This window comes from Sapajus apella, unplaced genomic scaffold (genome assembly GCF_009761245.1).
Source record: "Sapajus apella isolate SASKATOON/1434 unplaced genomic scaffold, GSC_monkey_1.0 scaffold15, whole genome shotgun sequence".
In the NCBI taxonomy this organism is placed as follows: Eukaryota; Metazoa; Chordata; class Mammalia; order Primates; family Cebidae; genus Sapajus; species Sapajus apella.
In genome coordinates, this window is record NW_022436955.1 from 27,436,892 (window position 1) to 27,451,328 (window position 14,437).

Sequence of the window (14,437 nt, forward strand, 5' to 3'; positions counted from 1 at the left end):
ACAGGTGTGCGTCACCACACCCAGCTAATTTTTGTATTTTTAGTAGATACGAGGTTTCACCAGGTTGGCCAGGCTGGTCTTGCACTCCTGACCTTGTGATCCGCCCGCCTTACCCTCTCAAAGTGCTGGGATTACAGGCGTGAGCCACTGTGCCCGGCCCAGATGTACAGAATTCTTAATGGCACCCGATGGCAGCTGTAATATAATTTCCTTCCTACCAGCAAAAGCTAGTCAGCCACTCAGCCTGACGCCTAAGTCAAGACCCCAGCAGGCTCAGTCACACTGGAGAAGGGACAAGCCCTGCTGGCTCGGTCCAAGTGGCACAAGCGCCTTGCAGGGCGGAGGCCTGGGGGAGGCTCAGGTTTGCCGCCTGCTGTTTCTACACAATGTCTATTGTTCTATACACAACAGGGGAAGGGCAGGCAGCAGAGAGTGATGGATATTGTTGCCAAGCTTTATTTCTTCAAATGTATACAGAGCCTCAGCCACCAAATGAAAAACCACCTCTGTATATGTGCGCTCGTGTGTGCGTGTGTGTGTTGGGGGGAGGTGTCTCTGTCTCTCTATGCCGATGTGCAAAAAGTCTAAGAATGAAATAAACCGTGAGTATCGCTGATGTTGTTACAGGTCATTTGCTTTTTTTGGCTTGCATTCTCCAGTATGAATATATTTTACTTGTATAATCTTCTATTGTTTTTCCCTTCTCCAAATGGGAAGGCCAATCCCCCAGCTCCTCTAACCCCAGGTCCACAGAAACCCTGACACGAATGCTCAGTGAGGTGGGGGCCCCCACCAGGAAGCATCCCCAGCCCTTACCTTGTGTATTTCTGGAAGGCGATCTCCCGTGGGGCAGACAGGGGCAGGATGACCAGCGCGGAGAGCAGGGGCAGGGTAAAGCGCTGGTCTGCGTACCAGGGCCGCGGAGCGGGCAGTGTGCCAGACAGGAGGGAGTCACACACTGGCAGAGACACAGGGAGAGCTGAGCCACAAAGCACAAAATGCCTTGGGTTCCTGGCTCCTGCATGGCCCTTGAACCCTGGGTGGGGTTGGACTCAGCCCTCAGCCAGCCCCAGGAGCCCGGGGATGGGATCACAAGCCAGATGGAGACAGGTCACATGCCCCATGCGGGAACTAACCCTGACACATGAATTCATTCAACAAACGTTTGCTGAGCTCCTTCCATGAGCCCAGCCCTTCTTTTTTTTTTTTTTTTTGAGACAGAGTCTCACCCTGTTACCCAAGCTTTCAAGTTTAGTGGTGCGATCTCGGCTCACTGCAATCTCTACCTCCCAGGTTCGAGTGATTCTCCTGCCTCAGCCTCCCGAGTAGCTGGGATGACAAGCACTCTCCACCGCACCTGGTTAATTTTTGTATTTTTAGTAGACGTGAAATTTCACCATGTTGATCAGGCTGGTATCAAATTCCTGACCTCGTGATCCGCCCACCTCGGCCTCCCGAAGTGCTGGAATTACACGAGTGAGCCACCGTGCCAGGCCCAGCACCATCTTAAGGCCGGAGATGTGGGGATGACCAGGCACACCATCTGGTCAAAGACCCTTTGGTTTCACTCAGGAACCCAGTGGTGCCTGGGGTCAAATGCGGGTCTGAAGTAGATTTTTGGCTGCTGAGTGGGCAGTGCCAGGCTGCTGTGCATCAGCATTGCAGGTCCCCATGGTTGCAGCAAAACCATGACCCCAGACACAGTGGCTTAGAACCACTTTATCACGTCACTGATTGTAGGTAGAGAATTAGTACAGGGCCAATCCTACTCCACACAGCATTGGCAGGGGCCACTTGGGGGTACCGGGCTGGCAGTGGGGCTGGTCTGGACAGCCCACGATGGCACGCCCACACCTGGTACCTGGTGGGTACACCTGGGCTCCCTATAGTTTGGGAGTCTTTCTACATGGGCATGTCTAACAGGCACCTCCAGCTTCTTCCACAAAGCTGGGGGATTCCAGAGCCCGAGGCAGAAGCTACCTGGCCTCTTAAAAGCCAGGCCCTTTAACTGGCATAGCATCCCACTTCCCACACACTGCTGGGCAAAGCCATCCCAGGCCCGCCTAATTCTAAGGCAAGGGACACAGGCCCTACGGACCACTCCATGGAAAGAACACCAAAGAATCTTGGGACATTTTCATTCTGCCACAGTAGGATGAATGATTTGGAACCAATCTAAGAGGCCAGATACATGGAGAGGGGAAGCATAGGAGAGTGGGAGGGTGGCTCACAGTGGGAGCCCCTGGGAACCACCTGGGCAGGTAAGGGGTGGGGGAGGTGGGCATTGGCACTGAGGTGTCACAAATGCCACTTTGTTCTCACTCAACAAGGGCACCCATGCAAAGCAATGAATACCTGTGAGAATAGCTCCTGTCTACAAAATGAGGCAGGGGAAGTTCCACAAGCAGGTAGTTCACAGAAGCACCCACGTGGGAGGGCCAGAGATGCCAAGGGAATGCACACCCTCAAGGAGGGCACTGGGATCGTGGGTGGGTTTTGGGCCTGCAGGCGGCATGGGATGAGGCAGTCCCTTTGTCTGCATCTGGACTTCCCATAGCCAGGGTCCTCGGGGCCTGAGCAGGACTATACCAGCTCCTTCCTAAACCCAGCGTTCCTTGGGGCACAAGATCTTCAGCATCAAAGACAAGGTCATGTGGACCTCATTCCATGGCTCCCCCAAGCACTCCAATCTCTGTCTAGCACTCCCTCGCAGAAGCTTGGCCTTCCCTATGCAGACACATCCCCAAATATCTAACCAGAAATATACAACGAACGTTCTCTCCACCACAGTCAATCCACCCAGACATGGGGTGGCCCATATCCTAATCCATCCTCTTAGCAGTGAGGGGGCTGTGCTCATGGTGAGGCTCAGAATCCTTCTTAACACAGCAAAACTACCGTTCCCCAGTGTTGACACTTCAGACCAACTCTAATTGTCATTGGTGGGCAGGACATTTCTGTGCCCATTTACCCATTAAGAGGTTCAGATATGCCCATCTCAGCTCTTTCTGATGTAAGATAGTCTTTACCAAGAGACAGCAGCCTTCTATTTCAATACCCCGCAGTCAGGGGCCTTAGCTTCATGGGTCAAGAGACACACCGAACAAACAAATGGCAAAACGGTAGACTGCATTTCACCCTCTCGACAATCACATTCCAATTACAAGTCTAAATATTCCAATCTGAAGTCTGCGACTGTCAAGTTGGATAAAAAACCAAGACCTAACCATATGCTGTCTATGAGAAATGCATTTTAAAATCCCAAGCCATTCTCAGGCTGATGTTGCAAAAAAGGACACACACACACACACACACACACACAATCCCAAGCCACAGTTAGATTCTAAGTTAAACAATGGGCCAGGGGAGGTGGCTCATGCCTGTAATTCCAACACTTTGGGAGGCCGACTCAGATGGATCACCTGAGGTCGGGAGTTCCAGACCAGCCTAACCAACATGGAGAAACCCCGTCTCCACTAACACAAAAATTACCTGGGCATGCTGGTACATGCCTGTAATCCCAGCTACTCGAGAGACTGAGGCATGAAAATCACTTGAACCCCAGAGGCAGAAGTTGCAATAAGTTGAGATCGTGCCACTGCCCTCCAGCCTGGGCGACAAGAGCAAAACTCCAACAAAAAATAAAGACAGACATGAGAAGAGAACTTCTATATAAACACTAGTCTTAAGCAGGCTAGCGTGGCTATATTAATAGTAGAGAAGAAGATTCAACGCCAGAGACAAATACTTCATAACAATAAAAGGATATACCTGCTCAGCGTTTCAAAGACCGTGAAGCATGCAGACTGACAGAACTAAACAGGCTAATCTGCAATCGCAGCTGGCGATTTTAACATCCTCTAACATCCTCTCTCAGGAATTGATAGAATAACTAGACCTGCAAATTACTATGGTTGCTATGGAAGACCTTAACATAGCTGTTGACCACCCTGACCTAATGGACTCAGCAACTGCAGAGTACACATTCTTTGAAGAGCACAAAAAGAGTTCAAGACGGACCATGTGCTGGGCTACAGAGCAAGTCTCACTGGATCTCCAAAGACTGAAATGACACAGTGTGTATTCCCTGACCACAATGCAAATTAAGGTAGAAACCACGAAGGTATCTAATAAACTCCCAAATAACTGGCAATTAAACACCACAATTCTAAACATCTCATGAGTCAAAGAAACCACAGTGAAAATTAGCAAGTATTTTAAGTTTGCCACTCGTGAGAAATAAGACCAATGAAAACAGAACATAACGGAATTGGTAAGATGCAGCTAAAGCAGTGCATAGAGGGAAAATCTTAGGAACTAGAGGCCAAGGATGCGTGAAGGCTAAGAGCCACAGCCATCCCAAAGTTAAAAGTGTTACTGGTTCTGAGAAGGGCTTCTTGTTGTTGGTCCATTTCCTCATCTGTGAAATGAGCTGTCCCCACTGGACATCCCAGTTGTGGCCACAACCTCTCTTGTGCACTTGTGCACGCCATGATTCTCATCCCACTGGCGACTACCTGTTCTGAGCCTCCCTTCCCCACCATGTTAGGAACACAGGTGTGGTGTCAGCCTCTGCTGTCCCTCAGAGCCCAGGCCAGGGCCCCTCATCCTGCTCACCAACCAGAGGCCCCAAGAGGTCATTGGGGTCCAGCACTCTGGGCCACCTCAAGTCCCACAAAGGTACTTACGCTTCTCCAGCTGGTCCCCGATCACCCTGAGGAAGGCCACAGAGATCATGAGCAGGTTGACGAGGAAGCAGGCCTCACACAGCTTCCCAATGCTGGGGCCACACAGTCCCCTAACCACACCCTGGTAGGTGGCCTGGCCACTGACAGCAGCAGCATAGCCCAGGATGACCAGCCCGCTGACCAGGAAGACCAAGGAGACCTGTGGAGCAGAACCAGGAGCTGGGGTGTGCCCACAGCCCACCCACCCCCAGCCAGCCACCCCTCAGACACACCCTCCACATGGCTTCTGCCCACAGAGGCCAGAGCTGCTGACAGCATGGGGGAGGGGGACTCTACCAGCTATGTCACTGTCCTCCCTCCACCCAATCTGCAACAGAGCTGCAGAAGAGCAGGCCACAGACCTCACTACCTCTAGGCTGTGAACCTGGGAATCTGAGACCATCCTGCCTCGGTGGGACAAATGAGACATCAGAGACCCAGAGTTTACTCTCTTGAAATCGCCTGGGTTGTGGGTAGAGAGGCAGTAAGCGTGGCAGCTAGGAGTCTGATGAGGACTGTGCACAGCTGGGCTTAGACTGTAACCACCACACACCTGCTGTGGCATGAGGCAGGCTGGCAACCCCTGCTTTCCATCTGTGAAATGGGGGCGGCACTGCCCCCCCTTGCAGGGGTGCTGTGACACGTCAGGACTGAACGAGGCCTGTGACACACTCAGCTCAGCACATGAGTGCTTAAGAAATGGTGTTCTGGCTGGGTGCAGTGGCTCATGCCTGTAATCCCAGCACTTTAGGAGGCGGAGGCCAGAGGATCACCTGAGGTCAAGAGTTTGGTACCAGCCTGACCAACACAACGACACCCCGCCTTCACTAAAAATAAAAAAAATTAGCCAGGCGTGGTGGCAGGCTCCTATAATCCCAGTCACCGGTGAGGCTGAGGCAGGAGAATCGCTTAAACCCAGGAGGTGAAGGTTGCCATGAGCCGAGATCATGCTACTACATTCCAGCCTGGTGGATGGAGCCAGACTCTGCTTAAAAAAAAAAAAAAAAAAAAAAAACCAGGGACATAGAAATTATGTTCCCTCTATTTCAGCTGCTATCAATAATTTTCAGGCCAAGTGCTGTGGCTCACGCCTGTCATCTTAACACTTTGGGGGGGCCCCGAGGTGGGCGGATCACTGGGGCAGGAGTATGAGACCAGCCTCGCCAACATGGTGAAACCCCCCTCTCTACTAAAAATACAAAAATCAGCCAGGCGTGGTGGCACATGCCTGTAATCCCAGCTACTTGGGAGGCTGAGGCAGGAGAATCGCTTGAACCCAGGAGGTGGAGGCTGTAGTGAGCCGAGATCATGCCACTGTACTCCAATCTAGGTGACAGAGTAAGACCCCATCTCAAAAAAAAAAAAAAAAAAAAAAAAAAAAAACTGCAGACGTACAGGAAAGTTGAAAGAATTCTACAGTGAATGTCCCCTGTGGGCAGCCACCCGACTCCCTCAAGGCACATCGCTGTGCTTGCTTCACTGCTTCTCCACCCTGCCACCCATGCCTCTGTGCAGCCATTGGTGCATCTTAAAGGACTGCACTTTGAAGCAAGTCGCAGACACCCATGTGCGTCCTCTGGAATAGTCTGGCGTGCCTCCCATCCATTAGAGCTTGATGTTTGTTTGTTCATAGGCCTTTTCTCTTACGGGGCAAAAATTTACATGTAAAATGCACAAAATCTTCAGTGTATTGCTGGAAGATGTTCAGCAATGCACATGTGCCAGCCAAACCCTACCCTCACCCTGGACGGTCCCACGGGTCCCATTTCTGTCTCCATCCATCCCCAGAAGAAACCACTTGTCTAGTGTTTTCCACCTTTGTAACATTCCCGGCTCCCCCAGCTCCGCCGCGCATGCGAGATGGATCCACATTGTGCACACAGGCGGCTGGCGCCTTTTGCTAACAGTCCACTGTCTGAATCCATCACAATTAGTTCGTTCCACATCTAATCCCTAGAGCCTGTGAATGTGGCTTGTTGGAAACAGTTTTTGCAGATGTCGACAAGGAAAAGGTAATTAAGTGAAAAGAGGTTTTGCCCATGTCATTAAGGAGCTTGAGGTGGGGTCATCTTGGATCATCCACATGGGCCCTCAACCCAATGAGGAGTGTCCTTGTAGAGACAGGAGAGAGGGAGGCAGAGATTGGGTCACACGGCCATCAAGCTGAGGAGCCCCTGGAGCCTCTGGGAGCTGGAAGAGCTTTTGGAGGGAATGAGGCCCTGCTGACACCTTTATGTCAGACTCCTGCCCTCCAGAACTGGGAGAAAATACGTTTCCAGTGTTTGAAGCCCTCCCTTTCGTGGTCATCTGTTGTAGCAGTCCCAGGAAACAGACACTGGCAACTGTAAAATATTGAGGGATTTCTCCAACGCCCTGCTCTCCAGGCTCTAAGCTCCGTCAAGCCTGGACAGTGTCCGTTTTCTATTTTGCCCAGAGAAGGGCCTGACACATGCAGACACTTGGAAAACATCTGCGGCTGAAAGGCAGGGGGACTGGGCGCGGTGGCTCACATCTGTAATCCCAGCACTTTGGGAGGCCGAGGTGGGTGGATCACCTGAGGTCAGGAGTTCAAGACCAGCCTGACCAACATGGTGAAATCCTGTCTCTACGAAAAAAGACAAAATTCACCAGGTGTGGTGGCACATGCCTGTAATCCCAGCTACTCAGGAGGCTGAAGCAGGAGAATCACTTAAACCCAGGAAGCAGAGGTTGCAGTAACCCACAATCGCACCACTGCACTCCAGCCTGGGCGACAGAGTATGACCCTCAAAAGAAAAAAAAAAAAAAGAGGCAGGGAAAAGGGAAAGGTGTGGGAGCGAGGAAGCCTCACCTGTGAGCCATCCCTGGACAGGTCACTGCAGCAGGGACTGAGCCTCCAGGCAGCAGAACAGCAAGGAGCCCTGCCTGCCATGCCAGGCCCGGCCTCTCCACAGGTCCCAAGAGGGGGTTTGCCTATTTTCATGGAACGTCTCCCATCCAAGCACTAACCAGCCCCAACCGTGCTTAGCTTCTGTGATCAGATGAGATCGGGTGTGTCCAGAGTGGTATGGCCCTAGATGGTTTTCATCAAATGTGGCTAAACCTCCAACCCTAATGAGTCAGGCCTCCAACCTCTGCCCACTGACTTCAGGTGTAAATCCTCCCCATGCAGAAGCCTCACCAGCCAAGTAGGGGGAAGCAGGCTCCCCCAGATCTTCTGTCATTCACAGTGACATCCAGCCCGGCAGCCCTGGAGATTAAAGGAACAACTTGGGGTGGCGGGAGCTTGTCAAGAGCCAGCCTGGCTCCTCTGCTCTGCGAGAGTTTCCATTTATTCATGTCTGGGTTCCCTCCTCGAGTCTGCTGACCTCCAGAGGTCATCCTATGCAAAACAGCCGTCTGCCCAAAGCAAGTGAGACACTCAGTCTCAGCTCACCCCAGCCCTGCAGGGCCAGTGTGACATGGTAAATGCCCCATCAAAGTGCACACCTCAACCATACGGCGGCTTTCTGTTGAACCTGCTCTCTGTAACCCTGATGTGACAGGCAAGCAATCCAAACCCACACCATCTTGGCCCCTGCGACTTGTAATAAGTAAATAAAGTCTGCAATTTCCACCCTACCCAGGCAATGTGTAAGCTAACGCTTATCTTGACTTCTGTGAACCACTTAAGTAACAATCGGAATGTCCGAAGCCCCTCACCCTCACCCCTGCCCAGGAAGGGGTTTACAGAATGTCCAAAGCCCCTCACCCCCACCCCGGCCCAGGAGGTAGTTACAGGCATAAAAGGTCTTGACATCCTCCTTTTGGGGCCACGGGTTGGAGAGACACAAGTCCTCCATGGTCGCTGGCAATAAATGACCCTCTGAATTGGCTTACTTTTGCCTCAGTGGTGATTCTGTGCTCGCTAGGTTGCAACACCAGCATCTGCATTTCAGCAAGATGCGCGGACAGGGCTGGGACGCTCCTGGAGCAGGGATCCCCGCCTCTGGCCCACATTGCTTCCTGCTGCCCTGGGATTGGCCACGACCCTACCCCAAGCTCCATCTCCTCTCCATGTGCCCTCTGTGGCTTGAGACTGGGCTTCTCCTCCATCGCTGTAACAAGCCTTCCTGAAGTACCAGTCTAAACACAGGCATGCCGCCTCTCATGTGCATCTCAGGAAGCTCTTGCCATTTCCAACAGGGCTCACCGCAAAGGTCACCTCCTCCAAGAGGCTTCTGACCACCCCACGCCATATCATACCCCCATCCCCAGAGACACCCAACACGCCCTGGCATGATCCACCATCTGAAACTGATGCCGTGCATCTTGTCTGACTTTGCATTAGAACGAAGCTCCAGGAGGTCAGGGACCCCACTGCCTCATCCATCCTGGGCTAGGCCAATGCCAGGGGTGGCACAGGTTACACCCAACACTGCCTTTCCAAACAGACAAGAGGAGCCTCAGGGCCCACAAACAGCTGGAACTCAGCCATTATCCACCAGCTGCCATAGGACTCAGGAGAGAAAGCCGCCAAGGAGCTTACCACAAAAGGCAGCAACTCCTTCCATCAGTCCCGGGAACGAGATCTTAGAAAATAAGATACAGCTGTGCTCACAAGTGGCTCTCCCCCAGCAAAGAGCTCTGCGTCTGTGCTTCCCCAGAAGGGAACCCCGGCTGGACACCTGGCAGGCAGAAGGGCGGAACACCTGACACCAAGCAACGCCCGGCCGTGCTCTGGGTGGGGAGCATGGGGGTGTCACACCAGTTTAGGCTCAATCTGCACACAGGAGTCCAGGCTTACTTGTTTTTTGTTTGTTTGAGATGCAGTCTCGCTCTCGCCCAGGCTGGCGTGCAATGGCACAATCTCGGCTCACTGCAACCTCCACCCCCCAGGTTCAAGCAATTCTCCTGATTCAGCCTCCTGAGTAGCTTAAATTACAGGTGCCTGCCACCATGCCCAGCTAATTTTTGCATTTTCAGTAAAGACTGTGTTTTACTATGTGGAGCAGGCTGGTCTTGAACTCCTGAGCATAGGTGATCTGCCCACCTCGGCCTCCTAAAGTGCTGGGATTACAGGTGTGAGCCACTGTGCCTGGCCCAGCTTTAGTTTATGAGCTCAGACCAGCAGGCAAGAGCCAGCAGCTGGCCAGGCAGGGTGCTTGGAGAGGCTCTTTCCCGAATGAAATGCCCACTTCACATACGGGAGCTGCGATGCCTACAGCTCCATCCTGCGAGCTACGTATCAGACCTCAGCAGTGCCCGTAGGGGATGTTCTCCCTCTGGGACTGCAGTGGGATAGAAAATCAAACCCCAAAGCTATAGCTTATGGGACACACAACTTCGCAAAAGCGATGCGAAGAACCCCACCCAGAAAAAACAAAGCCACCTGCTACCCGTCCCCTGGACGCAATTCCTAGGGACTTACCAGCTCCACCAGCAAGGCAGGGACCACACCGCCCGCTTTGGAGAAGGCCCAGGGAAAGTTGAGCAGGCCAGCTCCCAGCGCAGACTTCAAGAGGATGAAGACACCACCCATGGAGGACAGAGTGGCAGCGGTCGCGGCAGGGTCGGGCTTTTCTGGAAGACCTCTGCTTTCTGGGGTCTGTCCCTCCATGGCTCAAGGCAGCAGAGGTGGAAAGTGTCGCCTCACACTTTCTTTCCTAAGTTCCAGGAATCCTCAGTGAGGGCTGGTCCAAACACAGGCACGCCAACTCAGTCTCTCCCCGACTCAGTGAGCCCTCCCTGAGCCTCTCTTGCCCACTTCCCTGGCCTCAGCTCCCCTTTCCAAAGGGTGCCTCAGTGCATCTGCTCATGACTTCTGGTCCCCCTCCTCATCCCATTCCCTACATGCATAATTCTCGCTCCTGCTCTCCCACTGGACCCCAAGGCAACCTGACCCTGCCCCCTCCCTCTCTCTTCCCCATCGATCCTCTCTCCCCCCATGCACCTCCTTTGCTTCCAGCCACACTTCTGCACAGGCAGAGCCCCAACCCCTGGTCCTTACCACCAAATCCAGCCTTTAAGTTGTGGACAGTCCTTGGCCTTCGGGGACGGGACTCGGGCTCACTCCAGGTGGCTCAGCTGGATTTCTTGGGGCCGGAGGGGTGGGAAAAGGAAAATTCTAGCTTGGCCAGGGGCAAGTGTGTCATTAATTAAAGGATTCCTAGCGGGTATGCTTCAGGGTCAGGCCCCCCCCCATCTAGGAGGACAGCCACGAGTGGTCAGGGCCTTGGGTCCCAAGAATTTGCAGCTTTTGAGACTTCTGACCTGAGCAAGGGAAGCTTAAGGCTCCTACCTACTCCCAGCCCCTGCAGGCCCAGCCCAGGGGTGGGGCTTTCTCAGCTGCTCTGGAGAGCTACAGCAAGCTGTGGTGGGGGAGCAGGCACCTGATCTCAGCACTTCCGCCCTCAGAAGCCTCCCTGAGGCCCCCCGCCCAGGGAGGAGTCGTGAAAAGCAGAAACCAGCCGCTTCATCTGCAGAACAGGCTCCACAGCCCGCAGGTGCTTCCCCCCGCCCCCTCCCCCACCCAGGGTGGTTTTCTTCACCTCCGCCTCCCAACTACAGCAGGTGCACCTCAAGTTAATCCCATGCACATGAGTCAACTGTGGGGCTTGTTGAACGCTCGGGGGAGTGGCAGCTGCTGGTCCCTGGGCTACACTTGCTTAAGTAGTGAGAGTCTCTGATACGTGGTCAGCTAGCGGGGCCGAATATCGGAGATGGCCCCATTCTGGAAAATGCAGGCACATGCAGGGCAGATCTGGAAATTGACCATTTATTCCTGGAACCCAGGATCCCTCTCACATGCATTCTCAAACTCCAGTTTGCCTGAGAATCCCCGGACGGCTTGTTCAAACACAGACCACCAGGCCCCACCTGTGTTTCTGAATGAGTGGCTTTGGGGTGCGTCTGGTCACCTGGCTTTCTAACAGGTTCCCAGGTGACTCCAGCACCCCTGGTTCAGCCCCTTGTTGAGAACCGCTGCTTTAAGTTAAATGTCTTCAATGCCCAAAGCCCTGCTGCACCAAGTCAGTACTTCTTGGTCCAACACCAGACCAGCCCCCACCCCCGACTCCTGTTACTTCCTGATAAGCAGCCTTGTCCAACCTTTTCGGCTCACACCGCGGCTGCTCCAGAAATGCTCTACCAGCAGAGTCAGTGGCCAGCTTCTCAGCAGGGGCAAGGGAAAGGGAGCCGGGATTGCAGTCCTAGATATCGAGGCTGGACCGGGGCCCGGATGGCATTCACACCACTGCCCACTAAATGTGTCACAGAACCCAGCCTACTTAAGTTCACACGGATTCCCAAGCAGGTGTCCCCACTGTCCTGCAACTCCCACCCCATACCATGCAGGATCTGAGCTCAGGCAGGTGGAGCACATGGCTCCCAGTATCACAGCTGGTAAGCGACAAAGCTGGGATTCACCCGGAGTCAGGCTCCTCTCGGAGGCTGCAATGTCCCACAGCCTCCTACCACAAGCACTCTGCCCGAATGAGTGAGTGTGTGTGTGAGTGAGTGAATGAATTCACAGAAGCCAGAAAAGACAGGAAAGGGAACATCGTTTGCTTTTTCCGCTGCTAGGCTCCTGAAGCTGCCAACACAGATTCAGTGGCTTTAAAACAACAGAAAGTTACTCTGTCATGGCCTTGGAGGCCAGAAGTCGGTCAAGGTAGAAAGGGGGCCATGCTCGCTCTGGAGGCCATGGAGGGAGGATCCTTCCTGCTATTTCCCGCTCCTGGGGGCTCAGGCGCTTCCTGGCTGGCGGCTGCATCCCTGCTGTCTGTGCCAGCACCATGTTCCCTTGGCTTTCTCCTCTGTCTTCTCTTTTCAGAGGGCCCAGCTGGGTAATCCAAGCTGATCGCATCTCAAGTTCCTTCATCACATCCACAGAGACCCTTTTTCCAAATAAGGTAACAGTCGCAGGCTACACGGCTTCTCCTCCAGAGAAAGGGATGGTCCCGTGGGGAGATCAAGACCACACAAGCCACCCCAGCCCAATGGGAGAAGGACTGGACTATGAGACCCAAGAAGGGAGACAAATCTGGAAGGGCTTCCTGGAGGAGGTGTGGCGGGCTGAGGAGATGTCTGTGCATCAGTGGTGAAGGGCTGGGGGGATGTTCTGGGAAGTGGAGACTCCCCCTGCCAGAGGCATGAGCCAGTGCTTCCGGGAAGGCCCACAGTGGACGGGGGTTCCCTAGGATAGAAACCCTGGTCAGGGCTGAGCTGGGAAAGGCTTAGACTCCGTGTCCCACTTGCTGGAGGGTCACTAAACCATGTGGACATGGCACTGGACACAGCAAGGAAGGCAGGGGCTGTGGGTGGCACGGCAGGCAGGGCTGTGCAGTAGCCCAGGCTGGGGGAGGGCGGGGCCACACTCAGTGTTCACGCAGCTCTCCCAGGCCTGCCAGAGAGGCTAAGTCATTCACGCTTCCCCCAAATCCGGCCTCTTGAGAAAGGAGATAAAGGGGCCTTCATCAGCAGCTGGGGGCTTTATACTCCTTAATCTCCACTGGGGGATTGGGGGACACTTCCCTGTCCCTGCCGGTGGGTCCCTCATTAGCAGCCCATTAACGTGCATGACTTAGAAATTGGCCACCGGGCTGTGAAATTCCAGGCAATGGGGAAAACCTCTTAATTCGGAGGGACTTTGATATCCACCCTCTGCCGGCATCACAGGGCTGTGTGACCTTTCCCGAGCTGTGGAGGGGCGCCCTGCTGGGCTCCATCTGCAGCTGCTGGGTGGGCAGCCACCCTCTGCTCAGTCGGCCCCCCCCTCCTGGACCTGGCACTGGTTCTGGCGAAGCAGGAGCATGAGGAGGCTGCACAGAGGTGCCATGTGGATGCAGCCAGCCGTGGCCCACACTGCCCTGCACGGGATCACCCAGCATGGCCCAGCCTTTCTCCGAGATGCTGCAGGGACTCACCCCACCAAGGGAGCTCCTGAGGACCCTCCCTTCCTTCTCCAGAATCAGGTGACAGGCTTAGGAACTTTCACGACAAGGAGGCCTCTGATCATTTCCCAGACCATCCATTAGAAAATTCCAGACAACAGATGCAGGTGCGGTGGCTCACACAGAGGCGGGCGGATCCCCTGAGGTCAGGAGTTTGAGACCAGCCCGGCCAACATAGCAAAGCCCTGTCTCTACCAAAAAAACAAAACTTAGCTGGGGGTGGTGGCAGGTGCCTATAATCTCAGCTACTCAGGAAGCTGAGGCAGGAGAATTGCTTGAACCTGGGAGGTGGAGGTTGCAGTGAGCCGAGATCACGCCATTGCACTCCAGCCTGAACAAAAGAGTGAAACTCCGTCTCAGGAAAAATAAATAAATAAATAAAATTCTGGAGAACAGATGAGGGCAGGCCCTCAGGGGCCAGTGGCTATAGCGCACGGCGTCCTCCTCACCCTGGCTCTGGAGTCTCAGACCTGTCTCACTCAAGTCAGCTGTGAAATGGGAGGACATGGGCACCTGATCTCGGGGGCTGTCAGGAGGGGCCGGAGGAAGGTGCATGTGGCACAAGAGTGGCCCGTGGCAGCTGCAGAGGTTGAAACAAGTGTGTGCCATACTCCTATCTGAATTTGTTTTCACCTGGGCCCAGTTCAGAGCTTCTAGAACAGTGTTTTGAACCTTAGGGACACAAGAACCGCCTTGGGACTTTTCACACTACCAATGCCAAACCCACCCACAGAGCTGCACATTAAACCAACCTAGGGCAGGACTGGGCGTCAGAAGTTTTTTTTTTTTTTTTTTTTT

At 53.8% G+C, this 14,437-nt stretch overlaps 1 protein-coding gene across 2 annotated transcripts in view; it reads right to left on the reverse strand.

Annotated features, from left to right (window-relative positions):
* The window catches only part of SLC38A8 (solute carrier family 38 member 8), a 30,973-nt gene extending 19,923 nt beyond the window's left edge, over positions 1-11,050 (reverse strand). The window contains exons 1-4 of one of the 2 annotated variants that reach the window (XM_032284551.1): positions 10,639-11,050; positions 10,117-10,351; positions 4,689-4,887; positions 817-958 (exon numbers count right to left, since the gene is read on the reverse strand). In XM_032284551.1, the coding sequence (XP_032140442.1) occupies positions 817-958; positions 4,689-4,887; positions 10,117-10,305 (530 nt within the window). In that variant the 5' untranslated portion in view covers positions 10,306-10,351; positions 10,639-11,050. The remainder of the gene's footprint in view (positions 1-816; positions 959-4,688; positions 4,888-10,116; positions 10,352-10,638) is intronic. The other variant, XM_032284550.1, reaches the window with a different exon arrangement.
* Positions 11,051-14,437: the final 3,387 nt, after the last annotated feature.